Source organism: Mytilus californianus, unplaced genomic scaffold (genome assembly GCF_021869535.1).
Source record: "Mytilus californianus isolate M0D057914Y unplaced genomic scaffold, xbMytCali1.0.p SCAF_4, whole genome shotgun sequence".
In the NCBI taxonomy this organism is placed as follows: Eukaryota; Metazoa; Mollusca; class Bivalvia; order Mytilida; family Mytilidae; genus Mytilus; species Mytilus californianus.
In genome coordinates, this window is record NW_026262690.1 from 54,934,970 (window position 1) to 54,960,884 (window position 25,915).

Consider the following 25,915-nt stretch of genomic DNA (forward strand, 5'->3'; position numbering starts at 1 on the left):
AAAATTACCGTGGTCAAATACATAATGACGTAAAACGTATTTAAATGATGACTTTTCGTGTGATATCAAGCCTTGTTTGGACTGTTTGTCTCTGAGGGTATCATCAGCTCAAAAGTCAGTGCATCGGTAGTGCGCGATTTAGAACAGACTTTTTCTAAAATTCCCGTTGATAAATTAAGAAATTACTAGGAAACCAAGGTTCCGACTCCCTCAGACAATGTTAACCTTCTGATGAATTTGGTTACTCTTTTTAGGTCCCCTTTGGTAAAAAAAAACCTAAAGTTTCTACGTATTTATACATTCTGGCTTTCAACTGTTTGGGTTCGAGCGATCCTGTTGAAGGTAAATCAAGAAAAGCGCATCCGACACACACAATTTATAAAGTTTTATTTTTTTCAGTTAGTGTAAAATCGGCCCAACATTTACAAAACAGTTGTTAACTACGTAGACACGACATGCACCTACCATATACATTTCTGTATTATCAACATTCATTCATATTCTTTGTCTCCTCTTAACTTGTTAAGACTTGAAGTATGAACTAACAGTGAATTTTCCTGCTAAAAAGAATAAATCAATTCTATTGCAAAGGCATAAACACTCATGTCTCGTTTCATCTACAAAAGACTCACCAGTAGCGCTCAAATTTGTCTTTCGCTTAACTCAATTCAATGTTTGCCGAACTTCAGTTTTGATAAGCCTGGGAGTTTATAAGTCATTCAATAAAGGTTACCGAATTGCACTTTACTGCTTGAACAGAAATACATGTGTAATATAAAATAATAGTACACTGAGTAAAACAACAGTGCCATCATCTTATGCATTTCAATTCATAGATTACCAAAGAAAAAATAGGATAGATTCGATTGTTACTTTGTTAACGTCCGGTGGCAATAGTTTCTTTTATATGCAGAAAGAGCTCAAATTAACAATTTTAAATACAACACGTATGTACTGCAAGGTGGCCGACCGGGATTAAGAGCGGGAAATTTAGACAGCCACCGGATAAGGACAAACATTTGGCTTGCAACAGGCCTACTACGAGAGTTGTTGCAATGGTTCTACACGTGCAAATAATTTTGCTTGCCCCTTCACGATACAGTCTAACATCGATTTAATTAACGTCCGCATTTCAAACTGATTGATTGTTGGTTGCTTAAAGTCCAGTGGCAAATATTTCATGCATGTCCAGGACGTTCATTAACGTGGCTACTACTTTATTCATCTCAAAAATCAAAATAGACTATCTGCTTAACAAAGTGTTATCTGCCAGAAAGGGGGAAGTCCGCGGATACCATGAGCCACATTTCTATACCATTGTCAACCCTCATACAATTTATTTTTATTAGAGGTGTGCTGTATGAATTTATCTTTTTTGTTATATATGAAATACAATAAGATTTATATATATATAAAATAGTACGAGTTTCCTCTTCTGTCGCTAAAATCCTTTTATCGGCACTTAAATATCTTATATATATAGATGCAGTTTATTGATATGTGAACTTCCATCTTAAATGTTTTATATCTAGATGCAATTTATTGGTATGTGGACTTCCATCTGGAAAGACATCAATCATTCATCGTTATTTGGTAAGTAGCTGTTAATATAATCCGTTGGTTCTGAACATTAAACAAAAAAATATCATGCAGTTAAGAGAACTAAAAAGGAAAACAGAATTGAAATCCATGTCATCATCATTGCAGAAAACACAAAATCAGCAGTATATTAGTCTACAAAATTCCAGTACAGTAAAGGAAATTATACAGAAAGTTGTGTTGCAAACCCCAATTGCGCCTTTGAGAAATCAAAACAAAAAGGTTATTTAAGGGACAATTCATATATACTGTTGTTTTTTTGTTTTTTTTATAAATTATACTTAAAAAACAAAGGTGGGTGTGAAATATAACTTTCCACTTTTCTTGAAGTAAAACCTGGTTTACTGCCACTATATGTTGTCTTTACGAAGTCAGGCTATCGGAACCGTGTTTTGTTCGCTGTTGTTTGTCTTCTTTTTTGTTTGTTTGTTATTTTTTTGTTTGTTTGTTATTATTTATTTAATGAGTCAGATGTTGGTCATTGATGTGGTCTGATGTACTGTTCAAGTATGTTTGGTGTTTCCTGTTATCCTTTTGAATATTCACATTAAAACCAACTATTTAGATAAAGTTTACATGAAGTTTCCATCAACCTTCGATATTGATATCCGTGTTGTAAATGATATTCCGTTTAAATTGCGACGTCAATGCAAACGTGCAGATAGAACCAAATCAGAATTGAATGCGCCACCAAGGAAAGGAAAGTTGACAATCAGATCAATTTCAACTCTTGATTATCATAGACAATCATCACGTGACATTGGCTGTTGAAATTCGTTGTCTTAATAAACATTGTATTTGCATGTTTAATTTGTTTATAATATGATATCTAACAAATTCTTGGTTTTTATGAAGTTTAATGAATGCAATTAATATTAGAAAAAGAATTCGTCCGTAATAAGAGGGACATAATTAGTCATCATCGGATCTCTAGTTACACATTCATAAAATTGTCAAGCAAACACTATATCAAATAGAATGAGATATCATGAGATTTGAAGATACTTTAATAATAACTGTCTATGAAGTCGGAAGAACTGTCTGTCAATAACAAATAATAAAATTTAATATAAATACTGCAGTTCAAAAAACATTGATACAGAAAATAATCTATATTTAAGATAAAGAAATCTGAATCCTTACTAAACTACCATTAATCTGTTCTTAATATTTTTTCTGTTGGGTTATAGAACCGATGTATACAGTCACATACAATTTGTTTTAACAATCAGCAGTCAAAAATACACCCGTCGCAAACAAATTTTGTCTTGTTTTTAAGTCTCTTTGACTGATATTTCTGGTGGCTTTTCATCCTCAGGATTAATGCGGGATGACTTCTTACATAGTTTATAAACTGCGTAAATCAATTCAACAGCTCCAAACAATATGTCAATGAATGTTACTAGAGAAATAATCCATGCAGTGGTATTTACATTGCCATACGGTATGGCAAAAAAGGGGAGTGCAACTTCGAAGTCGTTATACAACACAGCAGTATATGCAACAAACAAGCTATCGAGCAGTATTTCCATAACTTTAAACAAGCAAACTATTTCCAATAACTTCTTATGGGGAACTGCTGACTGGTCTTTATCATTTCTGTAAACAAAATGCATAAAATACCAAATTGCAATAGCTACAAAGATGGACATGCTTCCAATTACACTGTACCTCATCGCTTGTTCAGGCGCGCTTCTTGTATCAATATCGCTTATCCTAGTAGTGTTCTGCTCTGTTGCTGATATTTCAAGAAAGACAAGTTCAGTTAAGCAAATTCCAAACTGTACAAAGATTCGAAGAAAATAAAGTTTAGCAACATTTCTAAAAGTCTCACAACCTCCAAAGACAAAGCGAAAAATATAAAGAAGTATATCTGGAAGTGTTTCCTCCATTTCTGTCAAAACGGAATTATGTTATAGTCTTGATTTTATCGGGAACTTTTAAATAACAAGCATGCATGTGCCTCTGTTTAGAAAATCACGAAGAATGTCTAGATAATTCGGTAAGACATTGGTTACAAATAAAATTTTTAAAATATTACAGTGTCAATCATTTTACCGGACTATGATAAAAAGAAAGTGATTTTTTTTATCAACGCTGCAGGCGTGAAAGGTTTTGAGTTTGTAGGTGACAATCATCAGTCAGTTTTTAATCCTATATACTCTATTTCTACCCGTAGGTCTAACAAAAGGCTCTTCTGTAAGTGTCACAATTTACATATATGACAAAAAAGAGATAACATAATCTCTGGAAGCCCTTTTATCATTGTGTACATGCACATTTTTACCGTCCAACAAAGAAAAATGCTGTCGCATGATGAAGGGTCGTTTTCCTAAATGTCTCTCATACCTACTATAATCATAATATCTCCGCGAAGTATTGTAGACAGGGGCGGATTAAGGGGGGAGGGCGGGGTTCCCAGGCCCCCCTTATGGAGCTTTATTTATGGTTAATCTAGACTTTTTACCGCTTTCACTTGAAATTTTGTCTAGTTTGAGACCCCCGGCCACCCCCCTCCCTTTTCAAAATCCTGGATCCGCATCTGGTAGAGAGTCTATACAACTTTAACTTTAACTTAATTGCGGACCGCCGGTCATGAGACAAAACAATAGTAAAAATTACAGTTGTGTGTTGAGTATAGCTACTGACACTGGTTGAGTTCTGCATGAACCAACGTTTGACCTAATAGCCGGTGAATTTCAGGCTATATGTTTTTTTTTCAAGTTATGTTGCGTATGTCTGCATGATTAGTCTCGTTCAGATGTGCGTTTGAAACGATGATCAAATAAGCTTAATTAATTTAATCTAAATGAGGTTCCAAAAGCGGCTTTACTGAATTGTGGGGCTCAAGAACTGGTAAACAATATTATAATTTTGTCTCATGTTTGTTTGTCAACAGTATTTACAGTTGAATAGTATAAAGCGTTGATTGAAAACAACTATAGCAAGATTTTCCTTTGAAATACTGTTACAGTGAACTTCAAACTTTCTCTGAAAAATCCCTAGATCTCAATGGAACTGTTCCTGACCATATGAGTATTTGGACCGTACGCGTACGGTCCGGACCGTATGCGTATACTCGTACGGTTCGACCATACGCGTACGTTCGGACAGTATGAGTATACTCATACGGTCTAGTACGAGCTGGACCATACATGTATTTGGACCATATGGGTTAATTTTAGACAAACATTTAAATACTGTTACAGTGAATTTCAAACTTTCTCTGAAAAATCCCTAGATCCTAATGGAACTGTTCCAGACCATATGAGTATTTGGACCGTACGCGTACGGTCCGGAGTATACTCATACGGCGGACCACGGTCTAGTACGAGCTGGACCATACATGTATTTGGACCATATGGGTTAATTTTAGACAAACATTTATCAAAATCTTGTATTGAGTTTTACAAATTATTTTATTACAATTAGATGAATAAAGTGAATAAGTGGAAATTCAATCAATCAAATAATTATTTAATTGTCTATCTGAATCCTATTTTGGCACTCTGGCACTCTGGCACTCTCGCCTAGGGTGACACTTGCTGCCACAAGGAACTTCAGAATTTTTACATATACATGTTTTGTTTATGTATGTTCCTTTGCATTTGCAACTCTTGCTAGAAAGAGAAAAGCTTGTTTGTTTTGCGGCAGCATGCAATGAAATTCCTTCTGTTTTCCAATGTGCAGTTTCAATTTTGCGTGTCAAAAGTTCTATATCACCAATATCTTAACAAGAGTTTAATATGCCAAATTCACATGATAGTTTGTACAAACTTGCATCTTTACCAATTATATCATCAACCCTATATAATAATCGGGGAAGATCCCCCGATGTCCTATCAACAACTGGTATTTTTACAGTAACAAAGCTACATTTTTCAATCTTTGCATTAGTTTTCGACACTTTTTTATCATATTTTCTCATTGTATTTTCAACAGATTTTTTATAATTTCTGTCCAGTATCTTTCGTATTTTGTCGTGAGTCGTCATTTGTCCGTCGTCCGTTGTCATGGTACAGTTTCTGTCATCAGGAGGGTCAGCTATAATGTCATTCAGTATCATAAAATCAGCAACTGCCATGAGTTCATCGTCTGTGGGTCCCATTTATCAAAATATTTTTAATTCTATCAGTCTTCTCACAAATAAACATCTGGTTTGACGGTTTTTATAGTAAAGTTCCTAAGTATTCTAAAAACCTTTTCTTCTCACATTATGTTTACTTCCGATAACTTCAATTTCATTGAGCATAATTCAATTTCATGTATTACTGACATGCGAAATATAGGCGATTAAAAAATTAAATTAACATGACTTTTTTAAATAGTTGAAATATTAAGTTTTTATTTCAATTACAATTGAACTTTTAATATTAATTCGAGATTTCAGTTATGTTGATCTGTAATATACATTTGTATCTAATGAACTTGACCAACTTCTTAAATTAGTCAGACCGTACGCGTACAGTCCGACCGTATGCGTATTTTGAAAAAGTACGCATACGGTCCAGACCGTATGCGTACGGTCCAAATACTCATATTGTCCGGAACAGAACTATTTAATTGCATTGTAAGTGAATCAGGGTCATCAGAGCCTTATAGTGTATTCACAGTTCAATGGTTTAATGTTACTAAATATAATAGTTTAGAAAATTACATATATATGTATTATTTTATTCCTTTTACATTTTCACAGGAAAATAAATTTACAGATGAATATAAAGCAACAACTGAAATAACCGTAGTAAGTGATGTGTTATGAACTGGGTTACTCAAAACGTCTCACCTCTGATTAAGATACAGCCAGTTTCGGTACAAATCAAAAAGATTAATCTTTGGATAAATTTTTCCACTGGTCAAATATTTTGTAACAAAAATTCAAGATTTAATAGTTAATTTCAATGCCCGAGTATTGATTTTTGCAGTATTTTTTATAATAAAAAGAGACGGATGATACTAAAGTGATAATTCAAACGCTTACGTCGAAGACAAACTGACAAAGCCATAATAATTTGTTTTGACATGGATCTTTAGGTCCAGACTGGCAATGTATAGCACACGTTGACGTAAATATAATATAATTGAGTCACGAATTGAAGACAAATTAAGTAGGACTGGTCTACACATGGTCCATATAGACTCTTCCTTGACCGTCGTGATAAGTAAATTCACGTAGTCAAATATCATCACAGCTGTCTTTTTATGGGGGTTACAGAACTTTATGTTTAGAAAATGATTCAAAACGAACAACCACCAACCAAGACCAAAACCTAATTAGATATGGCACTTTATTCAGATGACAAAACGAAAGAAAAGAGAAATTGATTTTTGAAATCAGTTTTTAAAAGTAATAACATCCAACGACACGTTCTATTTGTTTGGTTTTCAGTTCAAGAAATCCGTAGAAGTTGACGGTAAAGACATTGAACTGGATATCGTAAGTAAGCAACAAAAAAGTACAGTTACACTGTTTCATATTCGTTAATTAAGTAATTTTAGGTTTTAATGTCCATTCTCCTCGCACACTAACCTCATGTTTATTTTATTCCAATAAAAAATGTAACGTGCCATGGTGATTTCAATTGAAGAATAATATTTTAAAACTTAATTATGAGCAGAGACATATACTGTTTTCAATTTAGACTTGTATATATATATATATATATAAGAAAGTCTAAATTGAAAACAACGTTCAAACCTATGATTGCGTTGGATAAAAACCGCAATTTTTATACGTGTGCATGCAAAACAAATTTCTTGGTAGAGTGGTCTAAATACAGCACAAACAACATTTTCCAAAAGACCAAAAAAGTGAAAAAGTATATTTTAACAAAACGCATTTGACTAGCAGGTCGAACAACTAATGTTCTTAAACCCTGCTGACTGCCTTGGCGATTGCCAAATAAACAGATCACCAGATGTAACAAAATAGATCTTAATTATTAATTTAATACCAAACAGAAAACAATAAGCTTGCGGAAAAGATGGTATACCGCAATCATGAGGTGCAAAAATTGGTACACCATATCCGGATTTCGACAATTAATGTCTCTTCAGTGATGTTAGGAATCGAAACGGTATTTGGAAGGCCATATAATTTACCTCAATTTAGGATAGACTCTTGAATTTTGAAAGAGTCGAAATAGGATGAACGGATCATATAAACCCGAAGGCAAATATAATACAAGCCCAAACGAAAAAATATAAACAAGTCTAAATTGAAAACAACGTTCAAACCTATGATTGCGTTGGATAAAAACCGCAATTTTTATACGTGTGCATGCAAAACAAATTTCTTGGTAGAGGGGTCTAAATACAGCACAAACAACATTTTCCAAAAGACCAAAAAGGTGAAAAAGTATATGTATATATATCTCTGTTATGAGTAAGTGTATGTTTTTTAAAAGTTTTTTTAACTTCTTAGTTTCAATCAAGGATTTGTTTAGTGATTACTATACACATTCTTGTTTCAATACTATAATTTTTTATCTGTTTTTGAAGAATTCTTCAAGTTATATGAGCAGTTAACATGAATTCATTAGCACGGTTATTTCCTCTGTATATCCATTTTAGTACGACTCGTGTTCAAAAAAGCTCTTTGGAGACAACGGTTTCTCAGAGTTCCGTAATAAAGATGGTTTTATTGTGATATTCGACGTCACAAGTTATGTAAGTATTTATGCTAACTATAAGTGGTTTCTATTTCTAAGTTACACAGCCGGACTCGCACAAGAAACACACGATCAAACAATTGATTCGATAAAATTCTCGGAACGAAAGAGTTCAACGATAATAGTTAAAAACTCGGATGATAAAAATTATAATCAAGAAACAGAGTTTCTGCGCAAGAAGATTTAAGAAATCACTTGGGGCCCTAAGTCTTGTTCGTTATTTTACATAGATAGTCGATGAGCGAAAGTTAGCAAGAAGGTCAGTGATGCTTTTAAAGACTTATACGAATAAATTCACATTTGCAAAATAGCATGTTTGTCGAGTCGTTATCTATCTGTGATTTATATATATATATAAAAATATGAAGAAAAATACATGACAATGCTTCGTTAAACCATGATGACAAAAGCATTATGCATAATTTGTTTAAACATTCCTTTCACATAACTCCTTAAGGATGCAATTATTCTTTCTTTAAGGACTCCTTTGCAAACATCAAATCTTTTTTCGACCGAATCAGACAATATTCAAACAGATGTATACTCCCAGTTCTTGTTGGTAACAAAATAGATACCGCAGACGACAGAGCTATTGGGAAACTTTTAGCAGAGGTAAGCAGCTTTTACAATTAAATTATCTGAAATCATCAGCAGATACCTGTATATCTATTATATTTGTTTGCTGTTTTTTTTTTCTCTTTCTATTCAGTATACAAATCTTTGACAAATCACTCCTTTCTCTTTACAATACAACAGTTTACGTTGTATTTGAATAAATGCTATGTTCAATTTCACAGGTAATTTTTTTTACTGAGACATACGAAGATCCCAAACCTGGAAAAGATCCAATACTGGAATATTGCTTTGGCGAATGTGAACAAAACAGACCGAGATAAACTACAAGCAGCGACAAAATAAAAACAAATTTGAAAATTGACTTTGGACACTTTGCATGTTTTACTTAGTTCCATTTTTATTTCAATGCCCCGGAAGATTTTATGAATTGGCTATCCAGTCCAACGTTTGTCTCCGAGCGTGCTTTATTAAGTAAGTCAAGAAAAAAGTTTCGCGAGTACTACAATCGGTGTCATAAGTTATTCACACTGCGTGCGTCACCCGCCATATGTCTGTATCATAAGGTTAATTAACACTACACGCGTCACCGGTCATATTTCGATATCATACGTTAATTTACACTGTATGCGTCACCCGTCATATTTCGATATCAGACGTTAATTTACACTGCATGCGTCATCCGTCGATATCATACATTAATTAACACTGCATGCGTCACTCGTCATATGCTGTTTGGCTGACACTTCGTATTACTAATATCGTCATATATATCTAAAATTACGCAAAAAATCAGTGTTTCACAACTCTATCAAACTATACAATACGAAAAATAAATTAAAATTACAAGTGTTAATACAAACATTAAGAAAATGGTATAAGGTGATACGTAAAAGTAAGCATCACCTCAAACTCTCTAGAAAAACCAATTGATATAGAATAATTTACATTACCAGGAGACAACTCTTCGTCTGTTTTTAAATTCAATTACATTCATTTTGATTTTGAAGTTTGTCTTTTTCTGCTAATGTTTATACCAAAGTTATGCACCAGTCACACATTGGACACATACGCATGTTAATATCGTGAAACTAAGGTCCCAAATCCTTCAGGCAAAGTTGACCTTAGATGAAATTGACTATTTTGTTTAGGTCCTTTTTTATCATATAGCTCATATCGTTGCAGCGTATTTACGCACCACTGGCTTTCAACTTTTTAGGTTTGAGCGTTCCTGATGAAAGTAAATCTAGAAAAGCGATTCGGACGCACGAAATGTTATAAATATTCATAACTTGATTATTCCTGTGTATAATTATAGATATTAATTTTACAGGACTTCGCCAATGAACATGACATTCCTTACATTGAAACAAGTGCCAAGGATGGTACAATGGTTAATGAACTTTTTGAAAAGGTTTTAACAGATATAATTAATCCATCAGAGGAGGTGATACTTAGGCAGTGGAGACCCTTTACATCAGCTGATCTTAATAGTTGTAAATCTTGTAAATGTGCGATATCATAAGTTATACGTTCGTCATTTAGTTTATCGATCACTTGTTCGTTGGTCTTATTAAAAACAGTAACAACATACATCGTCTTCATATAATCCTTTATATGTATACTATTAGGTATGGTATAACATTCCGAACGTGATATATAAATAAATCTCTAAAATGATGCTTAGCTGTATATAAGTTCGATGATTTTGTTCCACCATCTTTAAACATGCAGACTTTCTAGGGAATTCTCTTTTTTGACACACAATTGATAAGAACTTTTTTTCGAAAGTTGAAAGTAAAGTTCAAAATATAAATGAAGATACTTGTGCTTGTGCATGGTAATATTTAAAGTATTGTTTACTCCGCAGTAAAATATATACAACAGATATCTTCCAGTTTTGTTTTATTTCTTGTTGGATTGTGTAAACAATTCAGCCAAAACATCTTCGTGTCCATTTGATAATACTATGTTGAACAAAGAACCTCTATTCTCAATGACAGGGTTTTTCTCAAATAAAGCTTCAACAACATCTCTGTGACCATATTCACATGCAATATACATAGGAGATCTCTCATCATTGTCACACTGATTCACATCAGCACCATTGTTAAGTAGTAAACGTACAATATCGACATACCCTTCCTCGCAGCTAATATGCAGTGGGGTTGAACCATCGTCATCTCTAGGGTAGTTCATATCAGCACCACTGTCTAGTAGTAAAGAGACAATTTCAGACTGATCTTTCGAAGCAGCGTCCCACAGTGGCGATGTATCATACTCGTCACGAACATTGACATCAGCATTATTCTCAATAAGCAATTTAGCAATAGCTGTCTGACCGGCGTAACAAGCAGCATGAAGCGGTGATAATCCAATGTGTGAACAACTGTTTACAACTGCACCTCGAGTTACAAGCACATTTACGATATCGATAAATCCCTTTGCACAGGCAATATACAATGGAGTTTCTCCTTTATCATTGGCTTTCTGCAAGTCTGCTGTGTAATCTAACAATAAACAGACAATGTCAGTACGACCAAACCTGCAAGCTGTGTACAAGGGACTTTCTTCCTTTTCAGTACAAATATCAAATGATGCATCTTTATCGAGCAGGTTTTTAACAATCGCTAAAAAGCCACAACGCGAGGCAGCAAACAATGGAGATTCGTTTCCATTGTTGCACTTGTTAATGTTTGCTGTGTTTTCTAGAAGAAGCTGAACTATATCCTCAAACCCTAAATGGCTTGCAATGAACAATGGTGATATTTCCTGGGCATTGCATTTGTTCACGTCAGCCCCGTTTAGTATTAAACAGCGAACGATATCGATATGATGACCTTGACAAGCAATGTGTAAGGATGTATCACCGTCCTTGGTTGTGCTATTTATGTTTGCTCCAGCGATCAGAAGCTTTTGAACGGTCTCTAAGTGACCATTTTGTGATGATAAATAGAGGGCCGAAGTGCCACTTTTCCAGCACATGTTGGCATCGGCTCTAAAATCAAGTAACATATCAACTATTTCTTTATATCCTTTTTGACTTGCAACACTGAGGGGAGATTCGTTTGCATTAGTGCATACATTTGGGTCTGCTTTGTTAGCCAGTAAATGTTTAACTATTTCTACATAACCATGCTGGCATGCTATATACAATGGCGAAGCACCGCTATCTCTATACTTATTTACATCGGTATTATTTAATAGTAATATTTTGACGATTTCTGTGTGTCCTGTTTGGCAAGCCATGAAAAGTGGGGTAATATTTTGAGAATTACATTTATTCACGTCCGGTTTATGTTTCAGTAATTCGGCAACTGTCTCGGTGTGTCCATTTTGACTTGCCATTAATATTGCAGATACCCCTCCACTATCTGTCAGGTCTACGTTTGCGCCATATTTGAGCAGTGTACACACTATTGACGTATATCCTCCTTGTGATGCTATACACAACGGCGATGTGCCATCTTCCATGCAATCATTTACATCTACCTTGAGCTCCATCAACTCTTCTATCACGGAAACGTCGCCATCATCACAAGCATCAAACAAAGCTTGTTTATGTTTCGATGTATTCATTGTTGACAGGCAGTGGATTTTCTTCTTTTTGCGAAGTTTGTTTCGAATCAGTCTTTATTGATCTGAATAATTATAAATAATATATATTTTAAAATATGAAAAAAAACCAAACAATTTCATAAACTGGAATTTGGCCGAACGTTTCCCCGATCTACTTGATGAATACACATTGCGTTTAAATATTGAAGTTAAAATCATTTTATTCGATAAACTAAACGGAAAATATATCTATCGAATTTACAAAATTATTCTAGATTAAAATCTATTTTCAAATATTAAAATATGATGGTCTGGATGTGAGTGGGTGAGTCGTCTTCATTTCTGTATGGCAATTCTCTCTATTCTTTATTTATTTTGACCATTTATTCTATATTTCTTATATTTTAGTACCCCATTATTCTATATTCTTAGTATTTTAGTACCCTATAAATCTCAATTCTTTATAGTTTAGTACCCCATAAATCTCAATTCTTTATATTTTAGTACCCCAGTATTTTCGAATCAATTATTTAGCCAATTTTTCTCCATTCTTTATTTTTTAGACAATTTTTCACCATTTTTTATTTTTTTGGCACATTTTTCTAGAATCTTGGTCCATTATACTCTATCCTGTAAACCCCATCCAGATCTTCAATATTTTAGCTGACCTTTTACTCTTTGGGATTCTGAGAAGAGCCCCGTCTATTTTATAGCTCAAATATAAGTGTATGCCTCTGTATAAAGAGAGAGATTTAAGAACGTCTATGAGACAGCAATAAAACCAATTATTTCTTATGCAGCGAAAATACTGCAATCTGATTGGTTAATTATCCCGGTGTTAATAACACCCCACCCTTGTTCACCCTGGGATAGATAAAATTGTGTCAAAAAATAAAAAAATAAAAAAAAATTGCCAAAATAAAGAAGAAAAAAAATGTAAAAAAAAAAAAAAAAATAAAAAAAATTAAATGTCAAAAAAAAAAAAAAAAAAAATATAAAAAAAAAAAAATTTGAGGACAAAAATTTGTAAAATTTCCCAAAAATAGAGAAAAAAGTATTTGACAATACGCAGCAACATCAACGTTGAAAAAATGTTACACTGGAAATTTTTCATTAGCATTTTTCAATTTTACATCCCGGTTTAAAAATGAGTTAAGGAATTGTTCATAAGAAATAAATTCGTTATCTTGGTGTAATCAGGGGTGTACGGAATTTTACACCGTTGTTGAAAATTCAAACACCCATTCGGCTGCGCCTCAGGGTGTATGAATTTTCAACAAAGGTGTAAAATTCTGTACACCCCTGATTACACCAAGATAACTAATAATTCGGCTGCGCCTCAGGGTGTATGAATTTTCAACAAAGGTGTAAAATTCTGTACACCCCTGATTACACCAAGATAACTAATAATATACTAGTCAACAAATGAAACGATACAAGGCAATGTATTTTCCATATATAATGAAATTGGATACACTGTACCAAGGTAAATAATTGCCCAATTGGTTTTATATTTACAGTGTTTTACGCGATTTTTTTTTAAATGTTCGTTTTACGATAATTTAAATACGTCACTACAAACAGGCACATATCAAACCAACATAGATACATTAATTGTGGCTCAATATGGAACTTCGACATCACTGAAAGTAAAAGTCGTCTTTTTTTCAAATAAATTACCATGAGGAATTCTTAAAATGTTAAGGTCTAAAAATGAAAACGGTAAGTAGAAACGTTGAACTTGGTAGGAATGATTTGAGGTTAATAAAATCGATTTGTATATTCAGAAAAGTCTGGATTTTTTATATAGTATTGTGTTGAAATATCTAATAATATAAAAAAAAAAATAAGGAGATTTAGTATGATTGCCAATGAGACAACTATCGTCCATGGATTTAAACAACTGTAGGTTACCGTACGGGCTTCAACAATTACTTGAGCAAAACCCATACCGTACAGGCTGCTATTGAAGGCCCTAACGTGACAAAATGACAAAAAAAAATTCAATCGAGAAAACCAACGGCCTGGTTTTATTTCGAAACAATAAATGAAAAACAAATATGAAAGACAGCAACAAACAACAACCACAGGCTCCTGACTTCGGACAGGCACATACAGTATGTGACCGGGTTAAACATGTTTTTGAGAGTTCAACCTTTTCCTTAAACCTTGGACGGTGGCATATATCAGAACAACGTAATAAAAAACTGTAAAAATCCTCAGTAAATTAGTTGTGCTTCGTTTGGATATTGACAAATTCAATGTATCGGTAAACAGGAAGTAGCTGCGTCTGTTAGACCCGAAAAGCGAAACTGTCATTAAAGTTGCTGACCAAAACATGATTTCAATGATTCTTTTCAGTACTGATCGAGTACCTGAGCAAAGTGTGACGAAACCATGTGTTTGACGAACGACCGACTAAGGTAGATATGCAAAATTCACCATGCAAATTAATTATATAAGCCGTCACTTATCAGACAAACAGACTATAGAAAACAATTCCGTTCAAAACGGTGCTAGAGACCCTCAGGCTTCAACTTGCGGTGAGGTGGGATTTTTTTTTTTTGCCCGGCCGTGTTAAAGACCTAACTGTGGATTTGAGATGAAGAACGCAATAAAAGCGCTATTCCTTTCCTTTATTTGTTTTTTGCTGTGCATATACTGATTGTGTGTCATGGATGCATACCCCATATCCTTTCTTTTCTATAATAGAAAACAACTTTAACATACGGTATGAAATAATGCACAGATAATAAATAGATATGTTAAATATGCGGATTTATAGAATAAGCGATAATATTGGGCCAAAAATATAAAGAAAAAAAAAACTCGGCTCCTCTTAAAAAACTTGACTTGACAATGATCAAGAACTCCGGCATGATATGTATAATGGCTTAATAGCATTCGAAGAGATTAAATTATTTCTATTTTCTATAAGTATGATTGATAAACAGCTCAAGGTATTAGTCATTCAATTACCGAAAACAATCTATCGAATTGGCCATTACAATTATACATACTTGAAAGTTATATTAAATAGTAAAAATGTTTCATAGCCATCCGCCATGGATTGCTATTAAAAATATTAAGCATACATCATCTTAAGGGTAAGTATAAAATGAGTACTTGCATTCGTTCAATGCTCCCATTATTGTTACAGTAGCCTGGCATCCTGACCAAACCTCCTTGTGTGAGTACGCCGAGCAGTGAGCCAGGATCCCAGGCTATTGTTGCAGCCGTTACTCACAAAACTAACATAAATAACACTTATTGGACATGCGAAGAAATAGAAAATCGTTTTTTGTTTTGCTTCATTATAACATGGAAGTTATGTTCGTTTGGTCAATGAAAGACCTGAGAAATATGAATATACGCTATTTTTTTCATTTAAAACATATCTTATTTCCTTTGACCAGAGACAGATATATAATCAGAGACATATATACATGTATATGTCACTGGTATTATATATGTCTCTGATATTACGTATAACAAAAAGGTCACACTCAAGTTATCAGAGTCAACTTAAGGTTCATGCGGACCCTTTGGCTAAAATGGCTGTATTTTCACCTCAAAATTTACTCTGAGTACAGACAAACCTGTGTATCTGGAAGTCTTAAGTAGAAGAAAATTATCATAAATGGTGAGACTACTATACTAAAAGCCGTATAAAACGGTGGCCGGGGTATAGATGTAGTATTCAGAATAATATATCATTTTAATCGGTTTTACTAAGTCGATTTAAAGAGTTTTTATGATAACTAAATAAAATCGACTTAAGATGAAATTTATTTATTTCCTCAGTCTTTAGTTTTCTATGTTCTGTTTTCTGTAGTGCTGTTTGTCTTTTTGTCTTTTTGTCTTTTTCTTTTTTTTTGTCATGGTGTTGTCAGTTTATTTTCGAATTATCAGTTTCAATGTCCCTTTATTGTCTTTTGTCTCTCTTTTAAAATCGGAGACTGGTATTGTGTGCAATGAGTAGTCTCTGTTAAAGTGTATCAGTATTATGGCCGGCGGACGTCGGAGAAAATACCTTACATTGTACGTACTCGGAAACGTCAGACACATATTAGATCAATGTATTTCGGATTACCTCTTGCTTTATGTATCGCATGGAAACATACAAGGTTATCCGAAAAAGTGAATAATAATGTTTTTCTATTTTTTTCATCTGTTATTCCCGGAATAGTTCCGGATAAAGCTAACACGTTTCAAAAACAATACGTTGCAAACTAAAATATGGATTCTTTAATGTTTATTTTGGGGCTTGCATTTGTATTTTTGGGAAAAGTTAGTTGCAAATCTGTAAATGAAATGCAGTTTCAGCACATGAAAAAAATATTAGATGAATCCGAGTTGGATAATCTTCGTCAGAGAAATGAAGTCTCAGCTGTTTATTATTATAAACGTGGTAAGTACTCACATGTTTCTATGAATTTCATATATTGTAAAAAAGTAAGTGTCGACTGTGACCAGGTGACTTAAAATTGATTAAGGTTCATGTGGACCCTTTGGCTAAAATGGCTGCATTTTCACCTTAAAATTTATTCTGAGCATGCTGAGTACAGACAGACCTGAGTATCTGGAAAAAATTTAAGGCATAGCATGCTCTAGATTAAAAAATTCAAATACATTTTATTTTTTAGAAAATTTAAAACTTAACAGGATCTTGCAGTGCACTTTTTTTCATTCCTCCAGAAAGTGCCAAAATAAGTTGGGAAAGAGGTTTGAGAACTTCCCCACAGGTAATAATTGAAGTGAACTTATATTGATTGACATGGACAATAGATACCTGACAATAATTGGTGATTTAAATTGTGTAGCAGAGTGGACCATATCAAGTGAAACTCAACTGTTTGTTAATTTTATCATCTTCTGCAGGGATGAAAAAAAGTGCATGGCAAAATCCAGATAAGTTTAAAATTTTCTAAAACATACAATGCATTTGAATTTTATTTATCTAGGGCATGCTATGCCTTAAAACTTTTCCAGATGTACATGTTTGTCTGTACTCAGAGTAAATGTTGAGGTGAAAACGCAGCCATTTTAGCCAAAGGGTCCACATGAACCTTAAACAATTAGTAATCTATTCTAATTGTTTTTAGTCAAAGCTAATGAACAGTATTTTGGGTCCCTTCGCTCCCATAACACGTTTGCACCCTACACGTTCGCACCCTATTTTGTTCAAATACAGGTTAAATTGTTAGATGCTTTTTTAGATCATGTAGGTGCATATATCCCAAAATATTTTTATTAACTCATGAATTTTTTTAATGATTTGTTTTGGTGTCAGATTAGACGGTTATTAAGGTTCATTAAAAAATATGGTCGTGTTTACACCACAAAAAATACATGTACTATGAGTACAGACAAACTGATGAATCTAGGAAAGTTTTAAGGCATGGCTGGACCTAGATATATAAAAGTTATATGTAGTTTATGTTTCAGAAAATTCATAACTTATCTGGTTATTAATGTGCATTTTTTCCAGTCTGCATAGGATAGCAAAATAAACTAACACACAAGTTTTGTTTTGATACGGTCCACTCAGTTACACAGTTTAAATCACCTTTTGTTTGCAGATGTCTATTGTCCATCTATTGTCCATTTAAACCAATACTGCTCACAACATTTATTATATAAGGGGAGCTTCTCAAAACCTCTTTCCCAACTTAGTTTATTTTGGTACCTTCTGCAGGAATGAAAAAAAAATGAATAGCAAAATCCAGTTAAGTTTTTAATATTCTTAAACTTAAACTGTTAAAATGCATTTAAATTTTATATATCTAGGTCAAGCCATGCTCCAAATCTTTTCCAAGTGCTCAGGTTTGTCTGTACTCGGTGTGAAATTTGTGTGTAAATATGGCCATATTTGCTGAAAGGTTGTGATGAACCTTAAATGATAATTATTTATGATTACTGTTAAACTGTTAATTGGTTTTTACAAAGCTTATTTTGTATTATTGTTGTTTGTTTGAAAATCATGATTATTGTTATAACTATTTCTGGTGTAGTTACCCTAAATATTATAGTGCTCCTTTTGATTTGGAATAGTGCATGATTTAAATGATTGTGTGAGCTTAAAGTTTATTATTGTTGATGTATAAGTTTTTTGACACATGGAAATAAATGTTTTATATGGACTGATAGCTGTTATACAACGCCAAATAAGCATATATATGTTGGTACCTTCAATCTTCTTTACACATGGTAATTAACATGATGCATGTAAATGCTCTTTGGGAACTTATAGCTAAAATGTATCACCATAAAAACCTAATAAACATGTACTTTGTGGCCAAGTTTTTGTGTGATTTGTTGTTGTCGTGGCAATGTCATTGTGACTAGCTTGTTGAAAATTTGGTTACTTCCCCCTCTCTTTTAGTAGTCTTAGATGAATAAACTTGGCCTTTGATTATCATGACAATATTCATTATTCATTTCGTCAAAATAATTCATAAAACACTAAAGGAAATGTGTTTACTTTATCTTAAAACAATAAAAAAAACTGATTATCTTTATTTTATATCAACATGAGCAATACACTTACTACATGAACTAAAACACCATTAAAAAATTACTCAACACAAAACCTTTAAAAAGGGTGCAAATGTGAAGGGTGCGAACGTGGAAGGGGCAAATGTGAATGGGAACAAACATGATTTTGGGTGAATGGACCAGGATTCCTAATGAACAGCCTTTACTTCTAATCATAAGTCTTTATTATTAAAATTAAATGAGTTGTTTGAGTACGAGTTGGCAAATGTAACAGTTTTCATGTACCAAATAAGATATAGTCATTGATATTAGAGACATTCATGTAACATACTCCTAATTATATATGAACTAATCCCTTTTGAGATTCTGTTTCTGGATCCATGAGTTGACTGCCTACTGAATCCTTATCACATCAATTTAGCAAGTTAATAATACAACTGCAACCAGTGTTTTTCATGGACAGAAATATTCTGTGAAACATACATGTAAACACCCACAGGTAAGCACAGAAAAGTACTCATACATGTATTTACCTTTTACATAATATGAATTCAGTGGCAACCAAATGAGAAAACCACTCTGTACACAGAATCCTGAAAGGGATTACAAAATGGCAATGCACATACATTTTTATACGACCGCCAAAAAATTTTGCGGTCGTATATTGGTTTGACGCTGGTATCATCGTCGTCCGAAGACACATTGGTTTTAGCACAATAACTTTAGTTAAAGTGAATGGATCTCTATGAAATTTTAACCTAAGGTTTTTAACAACAAAAGGAAGGTTGGGATTGATTTTTGGGGTTATGGTCCGAACAGTTAAGGAATTAGGGCCAAAAAGGGGCCCATATAAGCATTTTTCTAGTTTCATGACAATAACTTGTGGAACAGTGTATGGATCTTCTGAAATTATACCACAAGTTTCCATACCACAAAGGGATGGTTAGGATTGGCTTTGGGGGGTTATGGCTCAAACCGTTAAGAATTAGGGGCAAAAAAGTGAGAAAAAAACAAGGGTGTCCTGGTAAATGGACAATTACTTAAGTACAAATAACAGTGGAAGGGAGGTAATTCAAAAACTACTTTGAATTAGCTCCCTTACACTGCTTTTAAATTATGTATAAAGAATTTTTGTATTGTCTTGAGGTGATTAGCTGTCAATTCATTTTTATATGACCTTTTGCGGTCGTATATTGGTATGACATTGGCGTCGTCGTCGTTGTCCGAAGACACATTAGTTTTCGCACTCTAACTTTAGTTTAAGTGAATAAATCTCTATGAAATTTAACCATAAGGTTCAATACCACAAAAGGAAGGTTGGGATTGATTTTGGGGGTTATGGTACCAACAGTTAAGGAATTAGGGGCCAAAAAGGGGCCAAAAATAAGCATTTTTGTAACTTCCAGACTTAACTTGTGTGTTAGTGTATGGATCTCTGACATTGTACCACAAGGTTCCATATCACAAAGGGAATGCTGGGATTGATTTTGGGGGTAATTGCCTCAATATTTTAGGAATTAGGGGCCAAAAAAGGGGCAAAAAACAAGAATTTTTCTAGTTTCATGACAATAACTTGTGTGTACGTGTATGGATCTTTCTGAAATTGTACTACAAGCTTCCATATCACAAAGGGAAAGCTGGGTTTGAGTTTGAGGGTAATTGCCCTAAATGTTTAGGAATTTAGGGCCATAAGGGGCCAAAAAACAAGCATTTTTCTAGTTTCCAGACAATAACTTATGTTCAAGTGTATGGATCTCTCTGAAATTGTACTGAAAGGTACCATACCACAAAGGGAAGGCTGGGATTGATTTTTGGGGTAATTGCCTCAAAATTTAAGGAATTAGGGGCCAAAAAGGGGCAAAAAACAAGCATTTTTGTAGTTTCATGACAATAACTTGTGTGTAAGTGTATGGATCTTTATGAAATTGTACTACAAGGTTTCATTTCACAAAGGGAAAGCTGGGTTTGAGTTTGGGGGTAATTGCCCTTAATGTTTAGGAATTTGGGGCCAAAAAGGGGCCAAAAAACAAGCATTTTTCTAGTTTCCAGACAATAACTTGTGTTCAAGTGTATGGATCTCTCTGAAATTGTACTGAAAGGTACCATACCACAAAGGGAAGGCTGGGATAGAGTTTGGGGGTGATGAATCATAAGGGGGTTCAAAAAATTGGGGGGGGGGGGGGGTCCTTTTTTTTTTCTTTAAAATTTTCCATTTTAAATTGGTTATTTCTGATTTATATATAAAAGAAAATAATAATGATATGGTTTGAATAGGTAAATTAAAATTTTTTAAGTTCTTAGACCACATTCATTCTGTGTCAGAAACCTATGCTGTGTCAAATATTTAATCACAATCCAAATTCAGTGCTGTATCAAGCTTGAATGTTGTGTCCATACTTGCCCCAACTGTTCAGGGTTCGACCTCTGCAGTCGTATCAAGCTGCGCCCAGCGGAGCATTTTATTAGAAGTTACTATTTTAATCATTTTAAAAATGCTGATTAAGGTAAATTAATATTAGCTATGATTATGTATGTCATTTTCTATTTTAAGACTTTTATGATGTATTTAAATGGGTTATTATGGTTGCAAACTCCATTAGAAATTTGAATTGAAATTATGACCATGACTGAGGGAAAGAATTTTTTTTGGAAAAAGAGGGGGGAGAGGTTAAAAAAAAATTGGAGGGAGGGGGGCAATTTTTTCTCCACAAGATTTCAGAAATCAAAAAGAAAATCCTACAATTTTTTTTTTGTTGAAAAAAGGGGCGGGGGGTCAATTCTCAACTGCATAGTGTATTGCACAAAAGCAAAAAATTGAATATAAATTCAAAACATATAACCAATTCTAAGTTCTTTGACTACAGTTATTCTGTGTCAGAAACCTATTATGTGTCAAATATTGAATTACAATCCAAATTCAGACCTGTATCAAGCGCGAATATTGTGTCCATTTTCGCCCCAACTGTTCAGGGTTGGACCTCTGCGGTCGTATCCAGCTGCGCTCGGCGAAGCAATTTATTAACAAATGTACATGTATCATGTTCAGTGGTTGTCGTTTGTTGCTGTATATCATATTTGTTTTTCGTTCATTATTTTGTAAAAAAATCAGGCCGTTAGTTTTCTCGTTTGTATAGTTTTACATTTGTCATTTCGGGGCCTTTTATAGCTGACTATACGTTAAGGGTTTTGCTCATTGTTGAAGGCCGTACAGTGATCTATAGTTGATAATTTCTGTGTCATTTGGTCTCTAGTGGAGAGTTGTCTCATTGGCAATCATACCACATCTTCTTATTTTTATATGTAGCCATGCAAATATAATCATTTACACAGTTAAAAACATACAAATTTTAAATAGCTAAGCACTCAGTTGTACACTGTATCATTTTTCTAAAAAAAAAGCAGATGGATACAATCATGCAACCAGTTAATTTATAAGCTAACAAGTATTCAGTTTATAATAAACATAACCAAATCATTATAATTCTGTGCATGTTTGCTAAGTATTATAATATGGTCTACCGATACATCATATACTGTTGTATTCAAGATACATCTGTATGTGCATCATTGATTGTTATCATTCCTAAAAAAAAACTGCTTCAATTTTAGTCTTGAAATTTGCATTTTAATGGATTAGTATTCTTTAGTATGAGAGTTTCATTGTCACATTTAAAGATCACTAAGGTTTGCAAAAGAGAAATAAATAGACATTCTGTCTAAAAAAAAACCCAAAACGGTTAAAATTATTGGGATATGCACTTTATCATTTACATGTATTATGTTGAATCTTTGTTGATGTTATTTCAATAATATTTAGCACACCTCAAACAATTTATTAATACACATGTTATATATACTCAGATATCCTAGTTACAAAATGGTGTGTATATGTATAGCCTAACTTGTAAGAAAACTATTTTATCGAAAACAAGTTGTGCATGGCATATAAATCTTATCTACATTATAGTCAAAGAAAGAGAACTCCAATTCAAAATGTTGCATAAATGTGTAAAAATTGTGTTCCATGAACTACTAAAGGAAATTCAATGTTTAATTTAAGTTCACTTTTTGAAAATGAAGCAATCTTTACCCTCCAGTAGTTCAAAAAACACTGTGCTTAAAGTCTAAGCTTTGTACGTGCAATGCAAAAAATTGTAAGGGACGCAGACTTTGAAAACTTGACTATATACATGTATAACACACTTATAAGTAAAAACAGTTGTAAATGAATTTTAAGAGGTCTTTTTTTCTGCTTTTTGGTGGTTTTATTGTAATGGTTGGTTCAATTGTGTAAGATCAAGAACTGAAATTATATCAAATTAAACCAACCATAATGAAACTTAAACTGATAATTATATGATCTGTAACCACTCATTACCAAATACACATATCACCATTCGCTAAAAATTATCTGGAAAGAAGAGTTTAATCCAAGTATAAAAATATTAAAATTTTAATGAAATTTTCCAAGTCAGATGGTATAATTGGGTACAAATAGCTCAACTGGAACAAAATTTAATAACATCTATTATGGAAGCACAAATGCAATATTCTGAAGGAAATAACCCTCGACTTCTTTGTTTATTGGAACTGGACTTGGTACCTGTATTGAGATCTGCTAACAAATCTGTTATGTTTGGGGAAGAAAACCTTGTTATTTAGTGCACTTTACCTTACTTTTTTTGACATAGGATATTTATAAACATTAGTGAGATGTCTGCTTGCAGATGATACTAAGTTACCAAATTTAAGTTGAAGTTGAATTGCTGTTGAAAAAACATGCAAACCTACAAAATGTATGTCATATATGTCATTGCAGATATTCCACGATTGAAAGGTTTTCTCAAAGAATTAGACAAGACAGCAGAATATTTAAAATTATATGGAGTGGAAGTTGGATTTGTGAGTAAATTAATGCTAAATGTTGAATAAAGTATTTTGTTATGGAAAGTGTTTCATATATTTTGGAAATGACTTTTTATCATTGATCATGTTGATTTTCATTTTATATCAGTTACCAATTGCTTTGATCATGTTGATTAAGATTAATTTGATAATGCATAGACATATTTTTAGATTTGTGCCCCCCCCCCCCCCCCCCCCCCCCCCCTAATTTAATGAAGTAATAAATGAAACATGGATATATGATGGAAAACTTTTTAAGGGTAAAAATACTTCAACAAAACACCTAACGATTTCCAAGAATTTACACTATTTTATTTCATTTTCTGTGCAAAATTTGAAATCCCAAATATATGATCTGTTAGATCAGCCATTTTATAACATCATGAATATTGCAAGTGGATAAGAATAAAAATAAACTTTTATAGTAACATGTTAAAGTCAATGCATTCTCAATATATATATATATATATATTTACACATACAAGTAAAGATTTGGATAAATTATTCTATTTAAGTTTCATCTACTAATCGACAAGCAATAAAATTGTTTCCTATATTAAAATGTTTAATTGTTTAAGGAAGCAGATAAGGAAGTATACATGTAGTTCCTTTCCCCCTTACATTACTAACTTGACTTCTTAATCAACTTTCACCTTCTTGTTCCTTGTAGATGTTATATCTCCTCTTTACTAATACTTTCCTGTGTGTTTTCTCCCCCTTTTTACATATAGCAAAGGCAATCTCCAAAATGTTCCTGTCTCAATATTTCTATTCCTATTAATTTAAAGGCCTTTCCCTCGTATCAGTAGGAATTATTAAACTTTGCATGTTTTGAAATTTGATTAAAATAAGTTTTATTTCTTTAGTTTGATTGTGGAATTCTACATGAAGCCAAAGAACCAAAGTGTAATGAGCATAATGCAGAGTTCCAAATCTTCACATACCGTAGTAACCATGTTCTGTTGGAACTAGGATTAGAGACTATGTTTGATGTTAATTCTATCATGTCCAATATTTTACAGTAAGTTAATATAGTACTTTATGACCAAGCATTCTAGATAAAAACATCTATGACTAATTGTTATTTGCTTTATGTCCAGTGGCAAATACTTCATGCATGTTCAGAACATGAACTGATTAACAATTAATACAAAACGTAGGTTCTGCAAGGTATGGTCAGACAGAATTAAGGGCAGGAAATTTGGACAGTCACTTTAAAATAAGGGTATGTTGATTAGGGACAGGTCACCAACGAACCTCTGGTAGAGTTGTTACAAAGGTTAACCTGCAGAGAGTGTGACACTCTCTACACAAGGCATTGGATTTAATGTCCCCATATGTTTTCAATGCAACATACATATGTATCTGTTATAAGATATTATTATGTAGTGTAACAGTTGTTCAGTTTCATGTTGCATACTTCTCAGTATTGAAATAAATTACACCCATTTAGACAATAAAATAAATGTAATGATTTAAAAAATCAATTGCGACAGGTAGCCTGGTATATATTTTTCATCAGAAATTACACTTTTAAATAAACGTTTTTTTTCAAGATTTTTTTTGAACAGACAAATGAGACTCATGAAACATTGACCATTTTAGCTGTTATAAATATTTGTCCCTTTTTTATTCTCCAAGACAACTAGGAAGGTCATCATGGTCATTACTGGCAGAATTATGAATTCTTCTTTCTTGCTAGCAGGATAGAAAATTTTGCACATCTGTTCCGTCAATATACATCCGAGATTAGAAATTATGAGTGAAATGATAATTTACTAGTATCAGCTAATGACTATGTTTTCAGATTGTTCCTTTGTTGATAACAGTTGATTTAACATGAATATTACCATGTTATAAAAACAATACATAAAATGTTTCTTCCAGATTAGTATTAATTCATGATGTACCAAAAGCACTACATAAAATGTTTCTTTCAGATTAGTATTTTTCCATGATGTACCAAAAATTCTACATAAAATGTTTCTCCCGTATTAGTATTAATCAATGACGTACATGATGTACTAAAAATACTACATAAAATATTTCTTCCAAATTAGTTACAGTATTAATCAATGATGTACATAATGTACCAAAAATACTACATAAAA

General features: G+C 33.1%; 2 protein-coding genes across 2 annotated transcripts in view; one reads left to right on the plus strand and one right to left on the minus strand.

The window, feature by feature from the left end:
• Window positions 1-9,635: 9,635 nt before the first annotated feature.
• LOC127698472 (ankyrin-1-like) lies at window positions 9,636-15,502 on the minus strand. The gene is made up of 2 exons (XM_052201952.1): window positions 15,422-15,502; window positions 9,636-12,484 (listed from the first exon to the last, which is right to left on the minus strand). The coding sequence occupies exon 2, from the start codon at window positions 12,420-12,422 to the stop codon at window positions 10,749-10,751; it is 1,674 nt and encodes a 557-aa protein (XP_052057912.1). The 5' UTR covers window positions 12,423-12,484; window positions 15,422-15,502; the 3' UTR covers window positions 9,636-10,748.
• Window positions 15,503-16,528: 1,026 nt separating this feature from the next.
• Window positions 16,529-25,915, plus strand: part of LOC127698454 (thioredoxin domain-containing protein 16-like) — a 43,043-nt gene continuing 33,656 nt past the window's right edge. The window contains exons 1-3 of the mRNA XM_052201906.1: window positions 16,529-16,812; window positions 23,719-23,801; window positions 24,671-24,825. Coding sequence (XP_052057866.1) covers window positions 16,641-16,812; window positions 23,719-23,801; window positions 24,671-24,825 — 410 coding nt within the window. The 5' untranslated portion in view covers window positions 16,529-16,640. The remainder of the gene's footprint in view (window positions 16,813-23,718; window positions 23,802-24,670; window positions 24,826-25,915) is intronic.